Consider the following 20152-nt stretch of genomic DNA (forward strand, 5'->3'; position numbering starts at 1 on the left):
TAGTAGTTGATAGTAACTGTTAAGGTTGGAGTTGATATGATCGCAACTGGATTAAACACCATTAACAAGTTTTCATCGGATCTCGGATAATATAATGGTGCCAAACTGAGAAAAACACTTTCCACTGCTGATGTCACAAAAGAAGGGGAGGTGGATGAAAAGAATCCCAATTAAATTCATGCAAAGCCAATTCAATGACCTCTTCTACATGTTCTACTGTGTCTTGTATGTTTTATATTTAATTATTTAAAAACAGACCTTGGTGTCAGATTTATTGCTAGTTAAACTTACTAGCTTTTTGAATGATGCCTAAATGACTATAGCATCACCCAAACAGCACCTGATGCTTCAAGTCAGGGAAGTCAATGTGGAGATGCTGGCTAAATTGCAGGCCACATTGTTAGCTGGCTTCCCCTCATGCCTTTGGTGCCTTGTCTTTTCATATAGGTACACATCTCCATATTGATTTGTTCACTCCCTGAAATGCCACTGTACCCCTCGTTTTTAATCTTTTTCTTTTTGCCTCTTGTTGTCTCTCTGTCTCCAATTGGAATGAATCATGTTAAACTGACAGTGTGCTGCCCCTGGCTGCCCCACAGGAGCACCAGTAGGGCAATGCAGGCCCAGAAGAGGTGCCCTACTTAGCACAGACAGATACACAGCTCAGGGTCAAGAGTTCATGGTGCCCGTTAAGCCCAACACTACAGCCCTGGCCCCCCTGAGAGGCTATTTTTATGAGTGCATGTGCGTGTGAGTAGGGAGTGTATTTGCATGCAATAGTATACACACAAAAATACAAATTCCTATAACTCTCAATTAATTTAAATACAAAGTGTTCCTGGATATAAAATAAAAATTAAAAAAAAATTTCATTACATTAAGGGTGGAGATTAGATCACATTTACAAAGACTTCCACTGAGATTGTGGCTGTTGCTCTGCATACTTTCCTTTGTGATAACAGCAGTGAAAAGAAAATTTATGAACATTTTGCCTGGTTTGACATTTTCTCTGCTTTTATACATGTACGTACATAAGTTGTTAGAAAGTGTGCAGCACTGTGTTGAATGGTACTCTTATTCTTAGTTTTACAGCACATCAGTAAAAGTTCAGTTAAAATTGTTGATGGTGTGTTGCCATTGTGATAGAATAAAATCACAGCTGGGTCTGGCTTGAATAACCATAAATTATGTGAGGAAAACATGCAATTTTCAGCGTGAGACATAAAATTACTGAAATACATGTAATTTATGAAAGCCTTTTTTGCTATTCAATGTGCCTAATCTGTTAGATTTTCCTCCTCTATAAGCCTTTCACAAAGGATTATTATCAAAATTCTGGAGCCATACACAGTATGCCTAACACGGTATGGCTGATGGTATTTACACAGGACAACTGAAGTGCAGAAACCTCAAAACAAACCAGGCAAAACAAAGGGGGCCATTTTGTTTTTTCCTTTCATTTCTCCAACCGGTCCAGAGACCATATGCGTGTAATAAGAGGTACTAAATCACAAGACAGGTGAAGACAAAGATTCTCGGAAAGTTAAGTTGTTAAAGAGTTAGAGTTTGATTAGAGGCTGCAGGAAAGTGTCACTTTTTTCCTTTTGAATCAGGAGTGAAGGGCTTTTAGTTGGGCATTGGGAGTTAGACAGTTACTAGTTTGAGGTTAGGTGAGGTTAGGTTCAATAAGGTGAGGTCAGGTTAGGTAAGGCAAGGAAAAGTTAGGGTTAAAGTTAGGTTACGGTTAGGGTAAGTTAAGGTTAATGAAGCAGGTTTGGAAAGCGAAAAGGTGGGATGTGTCTATCTTGAAAGGGAGTAGTTAACAAGGACAATTAGAATAGTAAAAGATAGAGAGAGTTAAAGAAAGTGAGAGAGCAATAGAGGTAACAAAGAGGTAGTGTAGTTGAAAGGTATCAGTGAAACAAGTATAAGCAAGTATAAGGAATGTCCAAAAATATATATATATTAATTATAATATATAATAATATATATAATATATAATAATAAAAAAAATAAAAATAATATATATATATATATATTGAACCACAATAAAGAATCACAATAGTTTGTCTAGGTCAAGATCTATTGAGTCTAGCTGGCATTCTGATTAAATTACAATGGCAAATCCACCTGTGTTATGGGCATCGTTGTGGCCATAATCCCCAATTTAAGCTTCAGTGAGCCAGGTGCTGATCAGCTTCGGATGACAATAACCTAAATAGACCTCCCCGGGCTTGTGACCTTGTTGCATTATCAAATGCAGCATTATATGCTGTGCATAACCACCCCAGCTGTTTTTGTTACAAAAAAATATGATTGAAGGATGTTGTCTGCCCAAATGCAATCTGGACAGAGATGGTGTACAGGGTGGGGAGGGTGGGCCAGTTTGCATGACTGAAAGACTGTCAAGAGCTCTCCACCCATCACAGGACAGCTGGCTGACCTTCTCGTCGCCGTGGAGACTAGGCTAGGATCCTGTGTCTCGGCAGGTCTCTGAGAGACACCTGGCTGTGTCCTCCACATCTGCAAAGCCCTCGTCCACTTCCTCTGGTGTATCCACAGTGACAAAGAAAACAACGTGCTGGATGTTTTCATCCACAGCCAAGGCCACCCGGCATCTTGGGTTGATCTTTTTACATAAAGACTTAATCTTAAACTTTATGCACATGCAGTTCTTCTTCTAGACCTCTTTCTCTGTCTGGCCAGTCCATCATCTATGCCAGATGAGGCCAGCAACAGCCTGGGGGGTGGAGTGGCAGGGAGGTAATTGGGGCTCGAGAAAATGTCACGCTCCCCCCACACCTCCGGAGCAGTACTCCTCCGGGCTCCACACAAATATTAGTGCCATTATAGCATAGTGCGTCCGGACACGGACACGGACACGGACACACACACACACACACACACACACACACACACACACACACACACACACACACACACACACACACACACACACACACACACACACACACACACACACACACACACACACACACACACACACGCAGATAGCCAGCCAACCTGAGCTGTTTGCTACTCCATCTTCCAAAAGATAAAATCATGTAAATGTTTGTCTCATATGATGCTTGTTGTTGATATACTTTTTGAATGTGTATGTATATGTATCTGTGTGTGTGTGTTGGGGGGGGGGGGCTAAAGTGTGGTGGGTTTGTGTCTTTGTTGGAGGTCACATTAGCTCTGTTTCATACGTATAATATACAGCAGAAGGAGACTGAGGGGATGAAGTCATTGCACAAGCCATCCCTTGTCCTGTTCCTCCTCACCATCAGCTCCACCACCCCCACCACCATCCCCAAGTAATGAAAACAAAACCAAATTAATTAATGCACTAACAAGAAGAATCTGTCCAGGTCTAGATTTCAGCAAAACCTGCGAGATTGATTCCAAATAATAATAATTAATAATAATTAATAATTAATAATTCTGTCTAGCTGCACAAGCTTTCCAGCTTGAAGTCTTCAATAAAAAACCACCAGACCCTCCAGTCCCCAAAGCTAAAAATTTTTTTTAAAGGGCCTTGGAACTGAAACAAGGGTAGGTAATTTCCTTTTCAGCTCCCCAATAAAAACAATTACCTTAAATTGTAAATTACCTCAGAGCACGAGGATGTATTTGTGCAATAAGGTTCAAAGGCATTCAAAAGGAGTATAAAATTTGTTTAGATCCAACGTTCACCTGAACACTCCATGTCCGGCCCAGTGGCAGGACGAGTGTTGGCAGCTCAGTATCCAGCTGGAGGTTGGACCAACCAGGCAGGAGAGCAAGTTGTTGGCCAAGGCCAAGAGGACAAGCCAGCCAGAGCATGCGATTGGAGGGTTTACTCCCACTGTGCTCCCGAGCTGGACAGAATTCCTGTTTTCTTTCAACCTCTGTCAGCAGTACTCTCCACTCTGCTGAGTTTTCTCTGGATGTGAAAGAAGTTCTTGTGAAACCAGGGCTGACTGTTTGCATGTGTATTTAGAGAAAGGCCTTAACCTTTTTCAGTGGGGCAGAGTGGGTTTATCCTTCCCAAACAATCATTATTTTTCCTTCCTGAATTGTTTCTACACACCTCACTAGAGGCCACAGAAAAGAGTAAGGCTGTCCATAAACAATTGTGGGCAAAGGGTCAGCTATCTTAAAGCCAGTCATTGGAGGGTTGTTGGTTTCAATCACATCACTCATTCTCAATGGTCAGTGGTTTGACAAAGAAGATATAGAGAGAAAGGCGAAACATGTTAGTTTCCGCCCTCCTCCTTCTTCACTGTTTTCGCAAGATATCCCAGCAGGCTGGCACTAATAAACCAAATGTGGTTGTAGCTGGGTAGAACCACATGTGTGTAAGTGAAAGAATTTGAAGAGCATACGTGTCCAGTAAAACCTCTGCAGCTAAATGAAGGTTTACAAAAACAAAACAAAAAAGACATGGAAAAAAGGTGTAATGCTGCTGCTCATGGGTAAATGGCAATAATATAACAACTGTGATACCCCATGCAGTTGCATGTCCTTGTTTAACCTTTCTACTCCCCATCTAAGTGTTTGTGTTGCAGCAGAGAAAAAGTTGAAATCAGTAGGAGAGCACAAAAATAAGAAAAAAGAAAAGAAAGAGAGAGAGAGAGATGGTAAGAGAAAGAGTAGAAGAAAAACAGAGAGCGGGTTGGGGAGAGGGAGGGTAAGGGGAGAGGAGGAGGAGGAGGAGGGGGCTGGCATGCATTTTAGAGCTGATATATACCATCTGCCTTAAGGAGTGGGTGGGCTCGTTGGGCTTAGTGAAACACTTACCAAAGGCTTCTGAAAATGACAAAGGACCAAGAAAGTAAACAGAAAGAAAAGGAAGAACAAAACAGTTCATTTTAGGGTGAGGTTTTGCAGTTGCAGAGAGTGAGATAGGAAAGGCAGAATAAAGAGTGTTTTACCCAAGAGTTGTGGAAGTACAGTTTAGCTGCTTCAAAACAGCTCTCATACACATAACACACCCTGCTAGAAGATTTCACCAACTTTTTCAGAATTCTTGGGATTTTGCATATATTCATCAATCATTACTGAATTATGCTTGTTTATTTGACCACTTCAACTTAGAAGCAGCATTTTTGTTTTGTGTTTATATCTAGTTTATTTCCAGAAAACCTCTTTGATGTGCTGTTTTGATGTGCATAAAAACAACATTTCAGACAACAGGACAAAACACAAGGACAAAGAGAAACACATCAAGATACCAAATCTGCTTTCAAAGACATTAAGACATTGTGAAAAAAAGATGAAGAGAGATGACACAGGGTGAGGGACGACAGGAAGGGAAGATAAACTAACTGATTTAGGAACTGACCAACCACGAATACAGTAAGATCACAATCTTTCTAAGCAGCAAATAAACAAAATGAAAAAGCTGATGGTTATGGTCTACCCTGAAGACTAAAAGGGGCCACAACTTCATATCCATTTCATTCATAATTCATAATCACTTTGACTGACAAGTGTCCATCCCAGTGGAGCATAACTGTACAGAGTACATCAATATTATTATTACTACAATTACAATGGTCTTTAAAATGTAACACTTGGTCCGAAGAAAATATTAAGTATCATGACAACCCTTTTATAGATGTTGGCTGGTCAAGCCAGCAAACTTCCTGCGGTCCATTGAGTATGAGCTGTATATATTAGGGAAAAGAGCGGGCTTGTTGTATGAGAATATGAGCTAGAGTGCTGAGAGCATTAGTATCAGAAACCCACAGCTCCTTCCTGAGAATCCCCCAAGGTGGCCCTCCGTCCTCAAACTAGAGTCAAACGTGTTGGATAGTGGCTGCCTCTCGATAAAGTCCTGTAGAGTGACTGATACTCCCAGAAGGAGACCCAGTCCACCAAGAACTGCGAAACCACTCTCATAAAGTTGTAGAACACAATCTAAGTAAGAGTGCAAAGAATATTTTACATTTTGACAGTGTATGACTATGGAAGCTTACAGAGCACAGGATTAGCAATCTATGCCTTTGGTTTTACAAACCCACCACCACTTGGTGCATTTAATTGCAGAATTAATGTTGTTTCATGTTATCGACAAGTTTTTCAAATTTCTTACATTCTTAATTTTGGAAATTATAATAGGTCAGACAATCTTAAATATGACAATACTATGTTGAGTCAACTGAGGGTTTGTAGATTTTACAATATGCAGGATGTTTATAATTTCAATATAGGTCCTTATTTCAATATAAACAGCCACTCACTCTCTCAGTTGTTGCTGTGTGTGGAACACAGTCTTAAAAACATGCTGACTAGAATGTGAAGCAGTTTGAAATGTCCCATGCTAGTACATAAGAAAGTGACTCCATGGTTTGACGGAGGCTATCAATTATCAATAAGAGTGACTGTTTTTCACTTACTTCAACAATGAAGGAGCTTCTGACTAGCCGACTTGCTTTGTTTACAGTCTCAGCACACATTGAAAATAAAGCCTTTATTTGATAATTGATAGGCTACATTGTGCTGTAGAGTCCTCTTTGAAATAAGGGCATGAGGGTTTTGGAAATTCAGCTTGCAAAACAAAGGGACTCAATGGAAAGCGGGATGAAGACAGTCTTCATTCTCCATACAGTGGCAACAGAACCTTTGAAGACTTAAAAGTGAGGGCCAGCATATTAACTTCTTTTGACGGAAGGGGTGATCAACATCAATATAATGTTCTACAAAACTTCCAACTAGCTTTAAAACTAGTGTTAACCACAAACCTGCAATTAAATTTTCTCCCAGTCTCACATAAATACAAGTTGACGGATTGAATTGTTTTTAGTGTATGGCACAACTAGGGCAGGAGCTCAATATTGACAGACTCTATTTAGCCGCGCCTGCCCTGATATACATTTGCAGCGGCAAATCAAAGAGGAGTCATCTGATTTTTTCGGATGGTAACTAATCATCGACATAAAATATCTACCACTTGTTGCCCCGGGCCACTCCAGGGCCTGCACTTAATTAGCTATATAATTAGACATTGCTTTACTGGGCCTCTCGTTGGGTTTAATCGATGGCAACAAGACAGCACATCCAGCGCAGCGTGGTGGTCTCTCTCTCTTTCCCCCCTCTGACACTATTCCGGGACATTGTAAATTGGTCGCGTGAGCTGTGGTTGCATGAACGATTTTGCACATTTCACTCTTAAAGGATTTTCCCATTCAACATGTCAGTATGCTAAATACCTTTTTCTTTTTAACTGAAAATTATAGGAATAATAGAATATTATGAATGATATTGGGCTTGAGTTGCTTACTCATGTCAACATATGGATTTATGTTCTGAATGCAGAACTAAATATTTGTGCTGTGGAACAGAAAATATTTTAATTATTTGCTATTGATAATGCATGTGTGGCAGACGAGGGGGCATGGTTAAGCAACGGCCTGCAGGTGGAGGCGCTGGCTTCTTCCACGGTACAGCTGTACCGGGTATGTCTAATCAGCTTCATTAGGTCTGATTGGTTGGACCCGGCCGAAAGAGTCTTCTTATGTGTTGTTTTGTCTTGCAGTGGGGATCCCCTCGTGTAGGGGATCCCCACTGAACCCGGACGCTTATTATTGCTTTATGTACACGTTTCGGCTAGCAAGCCTTTTTGTTTACCCTTTTGATAAAAAACACGCCTCGGCATCTCACTGCCTATTGCTTAACCACGCCCCCTCGTCTGCCACAGCATGTATGGGTCTATAAGAAAAAAATAGCATCCATGAGTAGGAAAAAAGACAGGTTAAAAAGAAAGCAGTGAGCAGTTTTGGACACAAATCACAAATGCCCTTTTTTCGAACAGTGTTGCACAAGCTGATTCCTTACCTGAACGGAGCTGCTTGATTCTGCCGTTACTTGCATTGGGATCGATTGGCAGGAAGTCTTTGAACCAAGTAATCTCTGGATCAGGGTTTCCGCTGGCGGCGCAGAGCATCGTGGCTGTCCTGGTGCGTTCCACCACCTTCAGCTGGGGGCCCATATCGATGTTTGGGAAGCCGGCTGGAAGAAGGTCCTCTGTGAAGGAAAAAGTGTTTGGTTAGCTCCTTGACGGCGACATTAATTCTTTAATAGATGCTATTTTCCATTAAAATATACTTTAATATACATGTATTCATCATTGCATTGAAATTTATTTGCAAATGCATTCGCTGCCACTATTATCTCCCACTAACTTGTGTTGTGTCTAAAATCCAGAATATTAACCTGGGACTAGACCATTCAAATGTAAGTAATATGATATCAGTTTTAACAAAACACAGATTTCATAGATTTTTGTAAGTAATTTAGAATTTTTATAACTGAAATACACTGTATTGAATCGATTATTTAAATATAAAATAATATTTTTCTAATCTCCCACTTCATATCTCCCAGTCGCATTTACAAATTCCCTAAATGGGGCCAGATGTAACTGGAAGCCAAGAGACATCGGCAATTCATGTGTCGCTTAATCTCATTGAATCTCCTAACTTCAATTTAGTCTGTATTGCTGAGATATACACCTGGGAAAGATAGGATTAGAGCCGGCAATATAGCCAAACAAAGAAGTGAGCAGATTGAGGCGGTATTAACACATGAAGCCAATCTGACCTCGGGCTGCTGAGAGGGTACGGTATGGGGTGTAAAACAGATTTAGGAAACCGAAGAGAAAAACTGTGTGTGCTTAATATCTGACAAGAAGTAACTGATTGGTGCAGTGGGACGGCGGTCAGGGGAAGTGTTGAGAATGAGAGAAACACACGTTTGCCTTGCAAATCCTTTTCTATTTCAATAAAATAAAATGTGAAGTCACAGGTAATGCTGAATTCCCAGTGTTAAGTAAAAATAAACGCTCCGTGTCACCAGTGCATGCGAGCACAGCGGAGCTGGAGTGTTCATAATTTCATCGGAGCGCAGAGCAGCTTTTTAGAAGATTGAAGCCGCTCAGGTTCATCCTGGTTTGCTCCAAATCCACCCCCCAGAACGCACATGATGCAGCTGGAGTGTGCCCGAGGAGCCAAAATCCGGGAGTGGTTTTCAAATTAAAAATCAAGTTTATTTATTTAGTTTTTTGTTATGAAAATTGGTTTTGAAGTTAAAACAAAAACATAGTGAAAATATTAAACCAAAATAGAATGTAAATTCAAGTTAATCCTGATGAAGGCAACGCAATTCAAACAATCAATTCGACCTTGAGGACACGCTTATTTTGTCAGAGATCCCCTCAAAGCCGCTCCCCACACTTGGCTGCACCTGGATCTTATATGCAAAACTAACACACACAGACACACGCGCAAAAAGTTAACAGCCGGAAAACCCAAGGCTGTTTTATTTGGAACAGTTCTTGTACTGTTTTAATTTGGATCAACGGTAAGATCCTTTTTCTTCTAAATATGTTTTAGGGCACCAAACTTTAAGAATAGAGATAATCAAATCCACGTGTCAAGAGTGGGCCGTGTCTAGAGTCCCGATTTAAACCCTAAATCTCATTATTTTTATATTCAAGCCTGGTCATGCAACCTTTTGTGCTCCAGTGTCATTGTCAAATTAAATTTGTTTGCCTCAACCAAAGCATAACACCGATGGTTGCAAAATCAATTACAATTTAATGTTCAAGTCAACTGAATTGAACTCTTAATGCATTACATCGTAATCAATATGACGCATGAATGTATTAAGAGTTTCCTATTTCATGCTCTTGTACACTTTTTATTATTATTATTATTATTATTATTATTATTATTATTATTATTATTATTATTATCATCATTGTTATTATTATTATTATTTTGCACCATGGTGCTTTATTTAAGAATTTCAGTGTGAAAACAAATTTGTATTCATTCTCAAAAAAAACCCATAAAAAAAACAGGGGCGAGTGGCGACGTGGGTCAAGGAGTTGATATTTATGCGCTTTGTGAAATATTTAAAAGCCCTTCCACAATAAAAGACATAAAAAGCCGCAGTAAGACGGGGAAGAACGAGAGGAAGAGGCCCTCCAAAAAAACGGGAGGCAGACAGGGTTACCTCACACACCGGCTGACTTCAGCAGAGAGGTATGAATATTTAAAGGAAGGTTCAAAGAAGTACAGGCGTTTATGCTGTTTTAGACTCCATGCAGAACCCTCCCCATCGATTATTAACGACCACCCATGTATAATCTCTTTGTATCTCGTTCCCCCGAGGCTCCAGAGGAGCAACAGCAGACGTGCACTTGATACAGGAAAAAAAAAATCTTGGAGACAGGAGAGAGAGAGAGAGAGAGAGAGAGAGAGAGAGAGAGAGAGAGAGAGAGAGAGAGAGAGAGAGAGAGAGAGAGAGGGGGACATGTTCTCACGTGTCCATGTTTTGTGTTTAAAAGTGGTCTCAAACACTGCAACTGGAACTGGCTTGGCCTGATGGTAAGTTTACAGTCCGTGTCTGCATCATTTCCACGAGAGCAGCATCTGTCCGATGCCCCCCGGACTGATGTTCCACAGTCCACTCTCTGTTTCGCGTCACTTTAGATTTGCCTCCGCGGCAGTGGGGGAAACGGGAAATTACGACCATCGCAGATCTTGGAAATAAAAGGGAAAACATATGCTGAGTAATTGTGGTTTAAGGTTAATGAAATGGGTCACGCAAACAAGGGGGATCTGCAGTGAGAGGAGAGGGAAGGAAGGAAGGAAGGAGGGAAGGAAGGAAAAAAGGAAGGAAGGAAGGGGAAGCCAAAGAAACAGCGGCACGAGAGACGCTTGTTTGGTTCCTCACAGAGAGCTCCTGTCTTCATAGCGGCACCAGCTGCCGTGACCGAACAAATTCTACGCATTTAGGGTACACACTTGAACGGGCGATCAAATGTCACAAAATATTTTTTGCAGAATACCTCGATATTGATAATTTGACAATCTTTTGGTAATGGCTATTGGTGCTTACTCAAGATATTTACGCAATACATATTTGAGAAACAATCATTAGCAATTATAGCCAATCAGGTAGAGGCATTGGTTAAAACAGCTAGAACACTCTCAGAAATTGGTGGATGGTATGCCCTCAAAACCAGGAGCAGTGGCTCGATATTGTCCAAGAAATCTGCACTACGGAAAAGTTGACGTATCTCTTGAGAGTCAAAGCAAACATATTTCGGGGAAAAAATAGAACATTTTAATATTTAGGTGGGATGTGACATCAACCACATGAAAGTCAAAATTAAAATGATATACGTATGTCTGAAAAAGCCTCGACAACTGTTTGTTCTCTGTTTTGTTTGTGTATTATGGTAATAATAATAACCTGTGAAATTTAAAAACTATAATTTGAAGAAAATTGTTGTTTGTAGTAGTTTGTTGTAGTTTTTTAGATTGTAGTTTTATAAAAAAGAACGGTCTATGAAATTAAGAAAGGGACATGACTTTACTGTAGTGCAGCCTTCAAGACAACATTGAACTATATCACAATATTAAGATTACAAAAAATCCCAGATGGTATCTAGTCTCAATTTCTATGTCAATATCTATGTCACAATTTAAAAAATATCAATTTTGATGTCCACGCTTTCCCAGAAACAGAGCATTCACAGAACCGAGGCTCTTCCCCGTTCCCCAAAGCTGCAGGCATCGTCAATAGAAGCACCCATGCAAACAAATGAATAGATGGCGCATGGAGCGAGTGCACGAGCAACACAGGCGTGTTTTACACTGCCTTATTGGTCTGTGCTGACAAGAGCATCTGTTTGTGAGGGACCTTTCTTCTGCTGAGTCTGAGAACTACAGTATGCGGCTGTCACACCACCTATACATTATCTCTGCTGCCCAGAGCTGTAGCGGGGAAAAAGCCCCTAGTGCCTTCCTTTTTGCTTTCATTCTTTCCTGTCACCAATTTTCTTGAATGTGACATGTCTCACTGTTTTGATGGGATGGCAGATCATAGGACCTTCTTGAAAATCTGAAAAGGACTTAAAAGCTTACAGGTCTTCAAATGGACACACTGTGTGTCTATTCTCTATATTGTTATAAGCTTTTCAGATGACAGAAAGTCATTAAAATGTAAATGGCTAGGAATGGACTAAGCTGCCCGCTCACAGACAAGGCATGATCTTTACGGACAAATTATCTGGTTTATGTTGAGAAAACATGGGATTGAGGGAGGATAAATAAGGAAAGCAGTAACACAAAGCTTATTTACAGGTTAAAATCCCATATTATACTCCTTTTCAACAAATGAATATACATCTCTGAGGTCCTCAAAACATGTCTTCGAATTTTTTTGCTGAAAATACCACTTAGATTATGCATTCGAGCCATTCTAACATACCTCTATACCATCCTGTTCTTGACGGGCTGTTTCTGTGCGCTTGTGGATTTGAATTTTATTTTCCATCCAGTTAGGTAATGGAGGAAATAAATACATCTACAATAAAAACAAGCTGTTGGAATTGGTTTTGTTAGGAGAAACGCACAGCAGATCTTGGGTGGATTGCTGTGTGGAGATGGCTCTGATCGTGTGTTGCACCGGCAAACTTTTTTTTTTTTTCTCAAAAGGTAAAAAATATGGGAGATTTGCGGGAAAATAATTTAAATATATAATAAAATATTTAAACGGGGGGACAGCGGGAGAGAAGGGTTTTATATGGGAGAATCCCGGGAAAAACAGAAGGGTTGACAGGTATGGCTCAAAAACGGCAAAAGAAACACAGCTCAATTATTTTTAATAATATCGTACTTACATTTCCCTCGTCTGCGGTTTTGTCATGGACAGTTGGTATTGATTCCTCTTTCTTTTTAAAGACTTGCAGAGCCGTTCCCAGGCTTAGCTCTTAGCTTTGATATAATGCTAGGGTGTCTGGTGCATGGGAGAAAAAAATGCCACACTTTGGCAAAGGTATTTCTCCAGCCCTGGGTGGAGTTAGTCAGATTGGGGGCTGTTCAAATTCTAATGAGCCTCCAAGTGACGTAGGAAGGAGACGCAAATCTGAACAGCTTGTTGAATCAGAAATAGGTACCCAACAAAAAACTGACAGGCTTGTCTGATTTCAAAGTTTGTGTGTCAGTAGGCCCACACAGAGACCCACATGTACTGTATGTCACAAGCAAAAAGCAAAAAGTGAGTTTTTCATAATATGTCCCCTTTAAGGTAAAACAACCCAATTAAAAATGCCATTACTCCTACAAGCTAGCCATGTCCTGCAAATGAAGTGCTATACCACAAATAACCCTCCAAATTAGAGCCCCCCGCCATATTCTCCAATGTGAAGCATTTCAAAACAGCCCTCATCCATTAGACCACAGAAAACAAAACCCTGAGCACTTCGCATTGGTGTCATCAGGGGAAGTGAATCCTAACCCCCCCACCCAACCCACCCACCCACCCACCGGTAGCCACCTCACTCCGGCAATCTGCTTTGTATTTTTCAAAATTGAAAATCTGTCAGTACCCTGCAATTATGCGTTGGGATTTGCGGTTTGCTCGGCATCTGGTCAGCGCCGCTTGCTCCTCCACACCCCGGGAGCTGCCCAGGCCCCAATAACAATGGCGTTACACACACACCACTGAGAAAAATGCTTCCACAAACCACACCAATTGTGGGTCTTTGCACACATCACCAGTGAAGTGTGTGTGTACCAAGTTGGAAATGTGATAAAGGAACAAAAAAGTTATTTCCGTTCTGTGATTGGAGTCATATGTATCATCAACTCTGTATCTGTGAGTGTGGGTGTGTGTGTGTGTGTGTACCTGCATTTATGTGTACGTCAGGGCGGAGTTCTCTTTGGCTTTTTGTGCCAGCTTTAGCCCAGCATGGGTGCTGCCATTATCCATAATTGCCTTTAATTTTGCTCTGCCCTTTAATGTCATTACACAAGTGACAGGTGCAAAGCCTTTAATCATCCTCTGGTCCTTAATCTGCCAACTCGCACCTGCTTTTGTGTCCCCCTTTCAATCTGGCAAACGATGGCCCACTTAAAAAAAAAAAAAAAAAAAAAAAAAATTCCATCCACTGCTCTCATTTGACCCATCTCAGATAATCGCATTTGCGGTGATTCGCCGATATCAAATTGTCTCCCATTTTGGCTAATCTAGACCCGGTACGGTCAGAACTGTTCGAAGCAAAACAAGACACCAATGGGGTGAGGTGTCCTATGCAATTTAATGTGGAATTATTTATTTATTTTTATATCTAAAACACAGTGGCCATTTATTTGGCGCAGGTGGTTACAAAGAGGAAATGGAAGCCCTAACTATTGTAGAGTTTGTTCCGTGCTTTTCAAAATAACTGGCACAGGGAATTGAACCCCAAACTCTGAGCGTCAGTGGCGGGCTCCACTCTTGGAGAAACAGAGGGGATAGAACCGCTTGCCTGGTGCTTTTGTAGTCAACTCTTTTGTCTCAGTGGCATCACATTCCATTCCATGACGCCATCAATCATAATATATAGACAGAAAGGGAGGAGGAGACTGGCAGACACAGTGGCGAATGCCATGGGGTCTCCGCCATCCCCGCACCTATTATACATATTATTATTTTCACTTACTAAAATGATTTAATTTCATCAGCTGCATAATCAGGTTAACTGATTACCCAGCAGCCCAGAGACAGGGCCTTAAATAGTTCCATGTGCTAATGCCACAGAGAAACAGCAGGGAGAGGGGGAGAGAGAGAGGGAGAGAGAGAGAGAGAGAGAGAGAGAAGAGGGGTGAGAAAGAAGAGGAGAGGGAAGTAGAAGAGGAAAATGGAAGAGGAGGAACAAAGAGAGAAAATGAGAGAGGGAGCCAACAATAGGAAAAGAGAGAAAACACTGAATGAAAATATAGATTAAGGTGAAGAGAGAGGGAGAGCAAAAATAGAGAACCCAAACACAATGGAAAAGGGTGCGGAAAACACACTCACACATACTTGTGCACGCACATACACACAGCTATGGAAGCACAAACGTGCACACACAAACACACTTTGCCAACATAGCGAGCTGGATAAGAGGCAGATAATTGGAGGAAGTTCAAAGGGAGACATAGGACTATGATGGAAAACAGAAGAATAGAGTTAGGAGAGAAATGAATTACAGAGTGATCAGGAGAAAGAGACAAACAGACAGACAGACAGACAGATAGACAGACAGACAGACAGACATCCACAGGAGCCAACACCCATCTCAGGGTCTCTGGTTTGGCAGCAGGGCAATCTCAGCTGAATAATGGCTGTCATTCAGGGTCCCTCCCTCCTCAGCACCACCACCAACCCCTCAACGGCTCTCCTTGCATCGGTATTCTCTGCACTCCGCTCTGGGAACTGGTACAGAATGTATGTCTACCCCGAAATCCCCCCAAACAGCGCAAAATGATAAATAAGAAACAGCGAAAGATAGCAGCGGAAGAAAGAAGGACAAAAGACAGTGAGCGGCGAATTCACACAGGATGGACCATGGTAGCATTCATGATAGTACCATGAATTGCGCAAACTCAATGCCCGGAAAAGATAAGGTGGCGCTAATGATATGACGGCGCAAACACGGCAATGAAGTTTTGCAGCTGAGTGCAATTTGTTCTTGTTCGCAATCAAAGTGGCAATGTATAAACGGTGGCTTTTCGCCAAGTACACAGCAGGTGCAACACGGGGCTTTTTTTTTTTTGTTTGTTTTGTTCAATTAGGAAACATAGGAAAATAAATAAATAAAATGTTGCTCATGCACTAAAATAAAAACACACTATTTTTATTTGTTTTGTTTGCAAAACCGGGAACGGGGAAAGCCTGAATGCGTAATCCTCCTACACATTTGGGGGCATTGGGGTGCAATTCCCCCTATGGCGCTAACTTTGGATGCCGTGACAGTAATAATCATTATAATAATGTCAAAATATTATTTACAGATCATCGGAAAGTCTGGGTGTGACACCCCTTATAAATGTGCAGACGGTAATAATTTCACTCTAACTGTGTGTGGCTATTAGCGCTGGTGTTTGTGAATTAGACTTTTTTTGGCAAAGAGGCTAATTTGCATAGAAAAGAGCCAATTTTGCACAAAATGCATGCATATTACCTCATTTAAATACTTGCACCGAGCTGCTTTTTGATTGGCAGTGCAGTTATGTTTAGCGGCCGCAAAAGCCATGCAATCCTTTAGTGAATTTGCCCCTGAGAGTGACTGTGTGAGTGAATGTGTGAAATGTTAACCTGTGACTGTTTACTTTTGATAATAGGTTTACTGTGTTCTTTTAAGTCAGGTTTGGCATTTGTAGATGAAGATAAAATGCTGTGTATGTGTGTTTTCAGGGACTAGACGGAATGTGAAAGACTGCAGGCTCATATGCAATGTGCTGATGCATTTTCGCTCAATCATCATCGGTCAGTCTGAAGAAAAGCGTAAGAAAGTGAGACATCCTGAGTCAGGTTTGGCCCATTGGCACCTTGGCAAACTCCAGACCTATTACAAACTGTGAACACAGCCCTTATTAGGCTACATTCATATAGTGGACTTACCACTGCACTGAACAGCCAGTTGTGTTTGCCACAGATGTTTGGTGTTTGCCAGACAAAGACTTGAGGAGAGGAGTTACTCTGGAAAATAAGACTTAATAAAATGAGCAGACCTTGCCACCGAGTCGGCAGTTCTGTGACGTCTCAAACAATCTGAGATGCATTGCAGGGGCTCTGTTGCAGACAGGTCTGTTTTGTATAAAGGCCAAACATGGCATTCGTAACACAATGAGCCGTAAGCTCACAAGGCTTGATGAAGAGCCGATAGCGGTGATCGTGATAGTGATATCCCATTACTATATGCGTCTCTATATAACATTATATCAATTTAGATACGATTCGATTTAGAACATTATATATAAAATTAGGTTATTAGGTTTCCTTTACCAACTGCTTTTTTCCTCAGTCTACAAAGTTCCTGGTCCACAGCCTGAAGAAGTCGTTTCCAACTGGCTTGCATTTTGCATTTGTATGAAAACTTATGAAACATATAAATCAAGACAAATTAACCAAAGAGCAACGATTGACATTATTTAATTTAAGGTCACTCAATCAAGCTGGATTGTTTCCAGCCCCAGGAGAGCTTCTAGTTGTCATATATAGCAGGAGTGGGAATTGCCAGGGATCTCACAATTCGATAATATCGTGGTTCTTAATGTTTTACAATACACCAAGTATTGCAATACTATACTGCAATGTATATTGTGACATATTATTAATTTATTTCTCATCCGACTTCAATAATAAGTTTAAAAAGGCATATTTTTTTTCTCCATTTTGGTCGCTGATGTCATTATGTAAACTTGTGCATGCGTCGGTACGGTCAGTAGACAGACGTCACATCCGATACACTTATGTTTACATCCAAAGACAGTCATTGTTAAAATACTTACTTTGTATGAGACAAGCTTGACAGCATTTTCCTTAATTCCATGCATTTTTACCAGCCTTCTTGTGAATATTGAAAAAAAATATATATATATATTTTCCAATGGTAGAATATGTTTATTGATATGTCAAACAAACAGCGGGTAGTGGGCAATGAACTTGATACTCGTTACGTAGCTGTAACGGCTGATTATGTACATAAATGAACAGAGCAGCAAGAAAAAATCTGAGAAGCTCAAACAAATATAAATCCTCCACTGAGAAAGAGTGAGTGGCTAAGACTACGGGTCTTAATACTGTATATACGGAAATTATAACTTTCACGTACACATACGCATGACGTAGACGAACGTCATCGCTGACGCCTCGCGTAGTAGTACAGTACAGGAGTACAGTAGTTTTTCTTCTGGATTTCTTGCTGATAATTCCAACTCCACCGTTCAGCAATGTTTCCATTGGAAACACAAATCGTAACAAAGAACAACCAGTTAACTGATTTTATTATTCTAGTACCAAAAACTGTAATACGTATTTGCAATTTATATAATAAAATTTCAAATTTTTTATTAGATTAAACTAATTGTCAATGCACAGAGCACACGTACTGAGGCAACAAAATGCATTTCATCCATCTTAGTAACTGATGTATTTAGGAGCCCGGGGCTGCCATACGGCAGCGCCCAGGGAGCAGTTAGGTGGTTAAGTGTCATGCACATCAGCACACTAACAGAAGGAGCCGAGGGTTGAACGACCTGCGACCTGCTCTACTTCCTGAGCCACTGTCCCCAGTAAAAAAACAAAAATATTGTGATACTGTATAGATCTCTTCCCCCACCCCTAACATATAGCTTTTTCTCTCTCTACCTAACTCTGTCACGAACTCCTCTGTTGAATTATGTCTGGTGTTGCTCTTCCAACATGTGCGTCTTTCTCACACACACACACACACACACACACACACACACACACACACACACACACACACACACACACACACACACACACACACACACACACACACACCTCTCTTGTTAGCGACAGGCCTTTCACGCGCTTCTGACATGCGGCTCCCCAGCAGGGTTCAACAACACAAGCTGACACACTGTCTTTGCTCCCCGTCTGACTGTAAGTGCTCCAAGCCTACGGGGCCCAGACTTGGAAGGTAGAATGGTAAAAATACAGGCTGCTTCCCTCTCACCCGGCACCGCTGGAGAGAAGAGACTAGGAGTTATTGTCTGGGACAGCTCCCAAACATCCTCTGCCTGAGAGGGCGGAAAGTGGTCGAGAGAACCTCTCAGCCTCCTAAAGCTAAGCTCCAGCCATTTGAAGTCTTTTGAGGTGTCTATTTCTTGTTACCTTACCCCCCCCCCACACACACACACACACGGACACACACACGGACACACACACACACACACACACACACACACACACACACACACACACACACACACACACACACACACACACACACACACACACACACACACCGGTCCTCTTTCTCTCTCTGTTCAGACACCAGAATTGTCCTTGGGGTGAGACAGGTGAACTCCATAGGAGAAGAGGAGTGAAGCTGTTCAAAACAAATACCTCACCGCAGAGAAAGGCCAATGAGTCGTCCTCACTTTAGCCAGTGGACTGTTTGGTAGTTGTGAGTGTGGGTAAGGATTCAGGGCGTTTTGGGTGGTAGTAGCAGCATCTGTTTGAGCCTGAGCTTCACGTGCGCAACTGTCTTCATGACCTTGCTACCTGATGACAAAAGGAAGAATGGAAGGCTACCGCTTTCTAACAAGGCTACATCTGTTGTTTACGTTCAAACAGAAGCTTGTAGGCTAGTAGGGTTGAAATAATGTAGCAGGAAAATACATAATTGTTTATGGTGTTTGCTTGGGTGTGTTTGTCTGTGAATAAATCAAGTGAATGGCCACAATTTGGCCACAACAAAATGAATCCCCCCCCCCACACACACACACACACCTCAGTCAGAAACTAGTAAATATGTATCTCACGAGTCTGTTAAATGATCATTGTGGCAGACCAAGGGGCGTGGTCAAGCACCGGCTGTAGACGACAGCATGTTCCCTTTCCCAAGGCCACCAAGCTGCCTCGAATTGGGGCAGCGAGCTTTCTTAATGCTTGTCTGTCTTGCAGAGGGGATCAGCGCAGGGCTCGTCAGGAGCCAGAGAGCAGAACGCCATTCCTCCTGCGCCCAAAACCACCACCACCACTATTATTATCATTATTATTATTATTATTATTATTATTATTATTATTATTATTATTATTGTCATCATCAATACTTCTGGTCAGCAAGCCTTTTGTTCAGGATATAATAAACTCTCACCATGTCGAAAAACCACAGAAAAAAGGACTCCATCTCCCTCCCTAAACCCCTACCTGTCGGCAGCAGGCATTGTGTTGGACAAAATCAAATAACTTCCTTTCAAAGGTGCACAATCTTCAAACTTCTTGAGTTTTAATAATAGAGACCGAAGGCTGAAGCAGTGAATGCTCGGTTTTAGCAAGACCAACAGCCAATCCAAGACACTTGTTTCTTGGATCCTTAAACAATCCAAACAGCTGGACCATAAGCTCATGACATGTATTGGTCGCCAGAAAAGAGGCACTATATGATCAAACATAGTCAGGGATTGGAGAGCAGGGAATAGTGATTGGAGAGGACTGATCTCATCCCAAATTCAGAACATTCTGACACATTAGATTGTCTGTGGGGTTGAATTGTAGGGTGTCTGTTGTATTTCACCATGTCTTTCTGCACAAGGTGAACAACAGCCATCAACAATGTCCATTGTCTATGGGGGGAATCAGCCTCTGCATT

At 41.4% G+C, this 20152-nt stretch overlaps 1 protein-coding gene across 1 annotated transcript in view; it reads right to left on the reverse strand.

The window, feature by feature from the left end:
* Window positions 1-20152, reverse strand: part of ptprsa (protein tyrosine phosphatase receptor type Sa) — a 201221-nt gene that overhangs the window by 98759 nt on the left and 82310 nt on the right. The window contains exon 5 of the mRNA XM_080014935.1: window positions 7825-8013. Within this exon, the coding sequence (XP_079871061.1) occupies window positions 7825-8013 (189 nt within the window). The remainder of the gene's footprint in view (window positions 1-7824; window positions 8014-20152) is intronic.

The sequence above is a fragment of the Zeus faber genome (assembly GCF_960531495.2).
Source record: "Zeus faber genome assembly, chromosome: 1".
NCBI classification, from domain to species: Eukaryota; Metazoa; Chordata; class Actinopteri; order Zeiformes; family Zeidae; genus Zeus; species Zeus faber.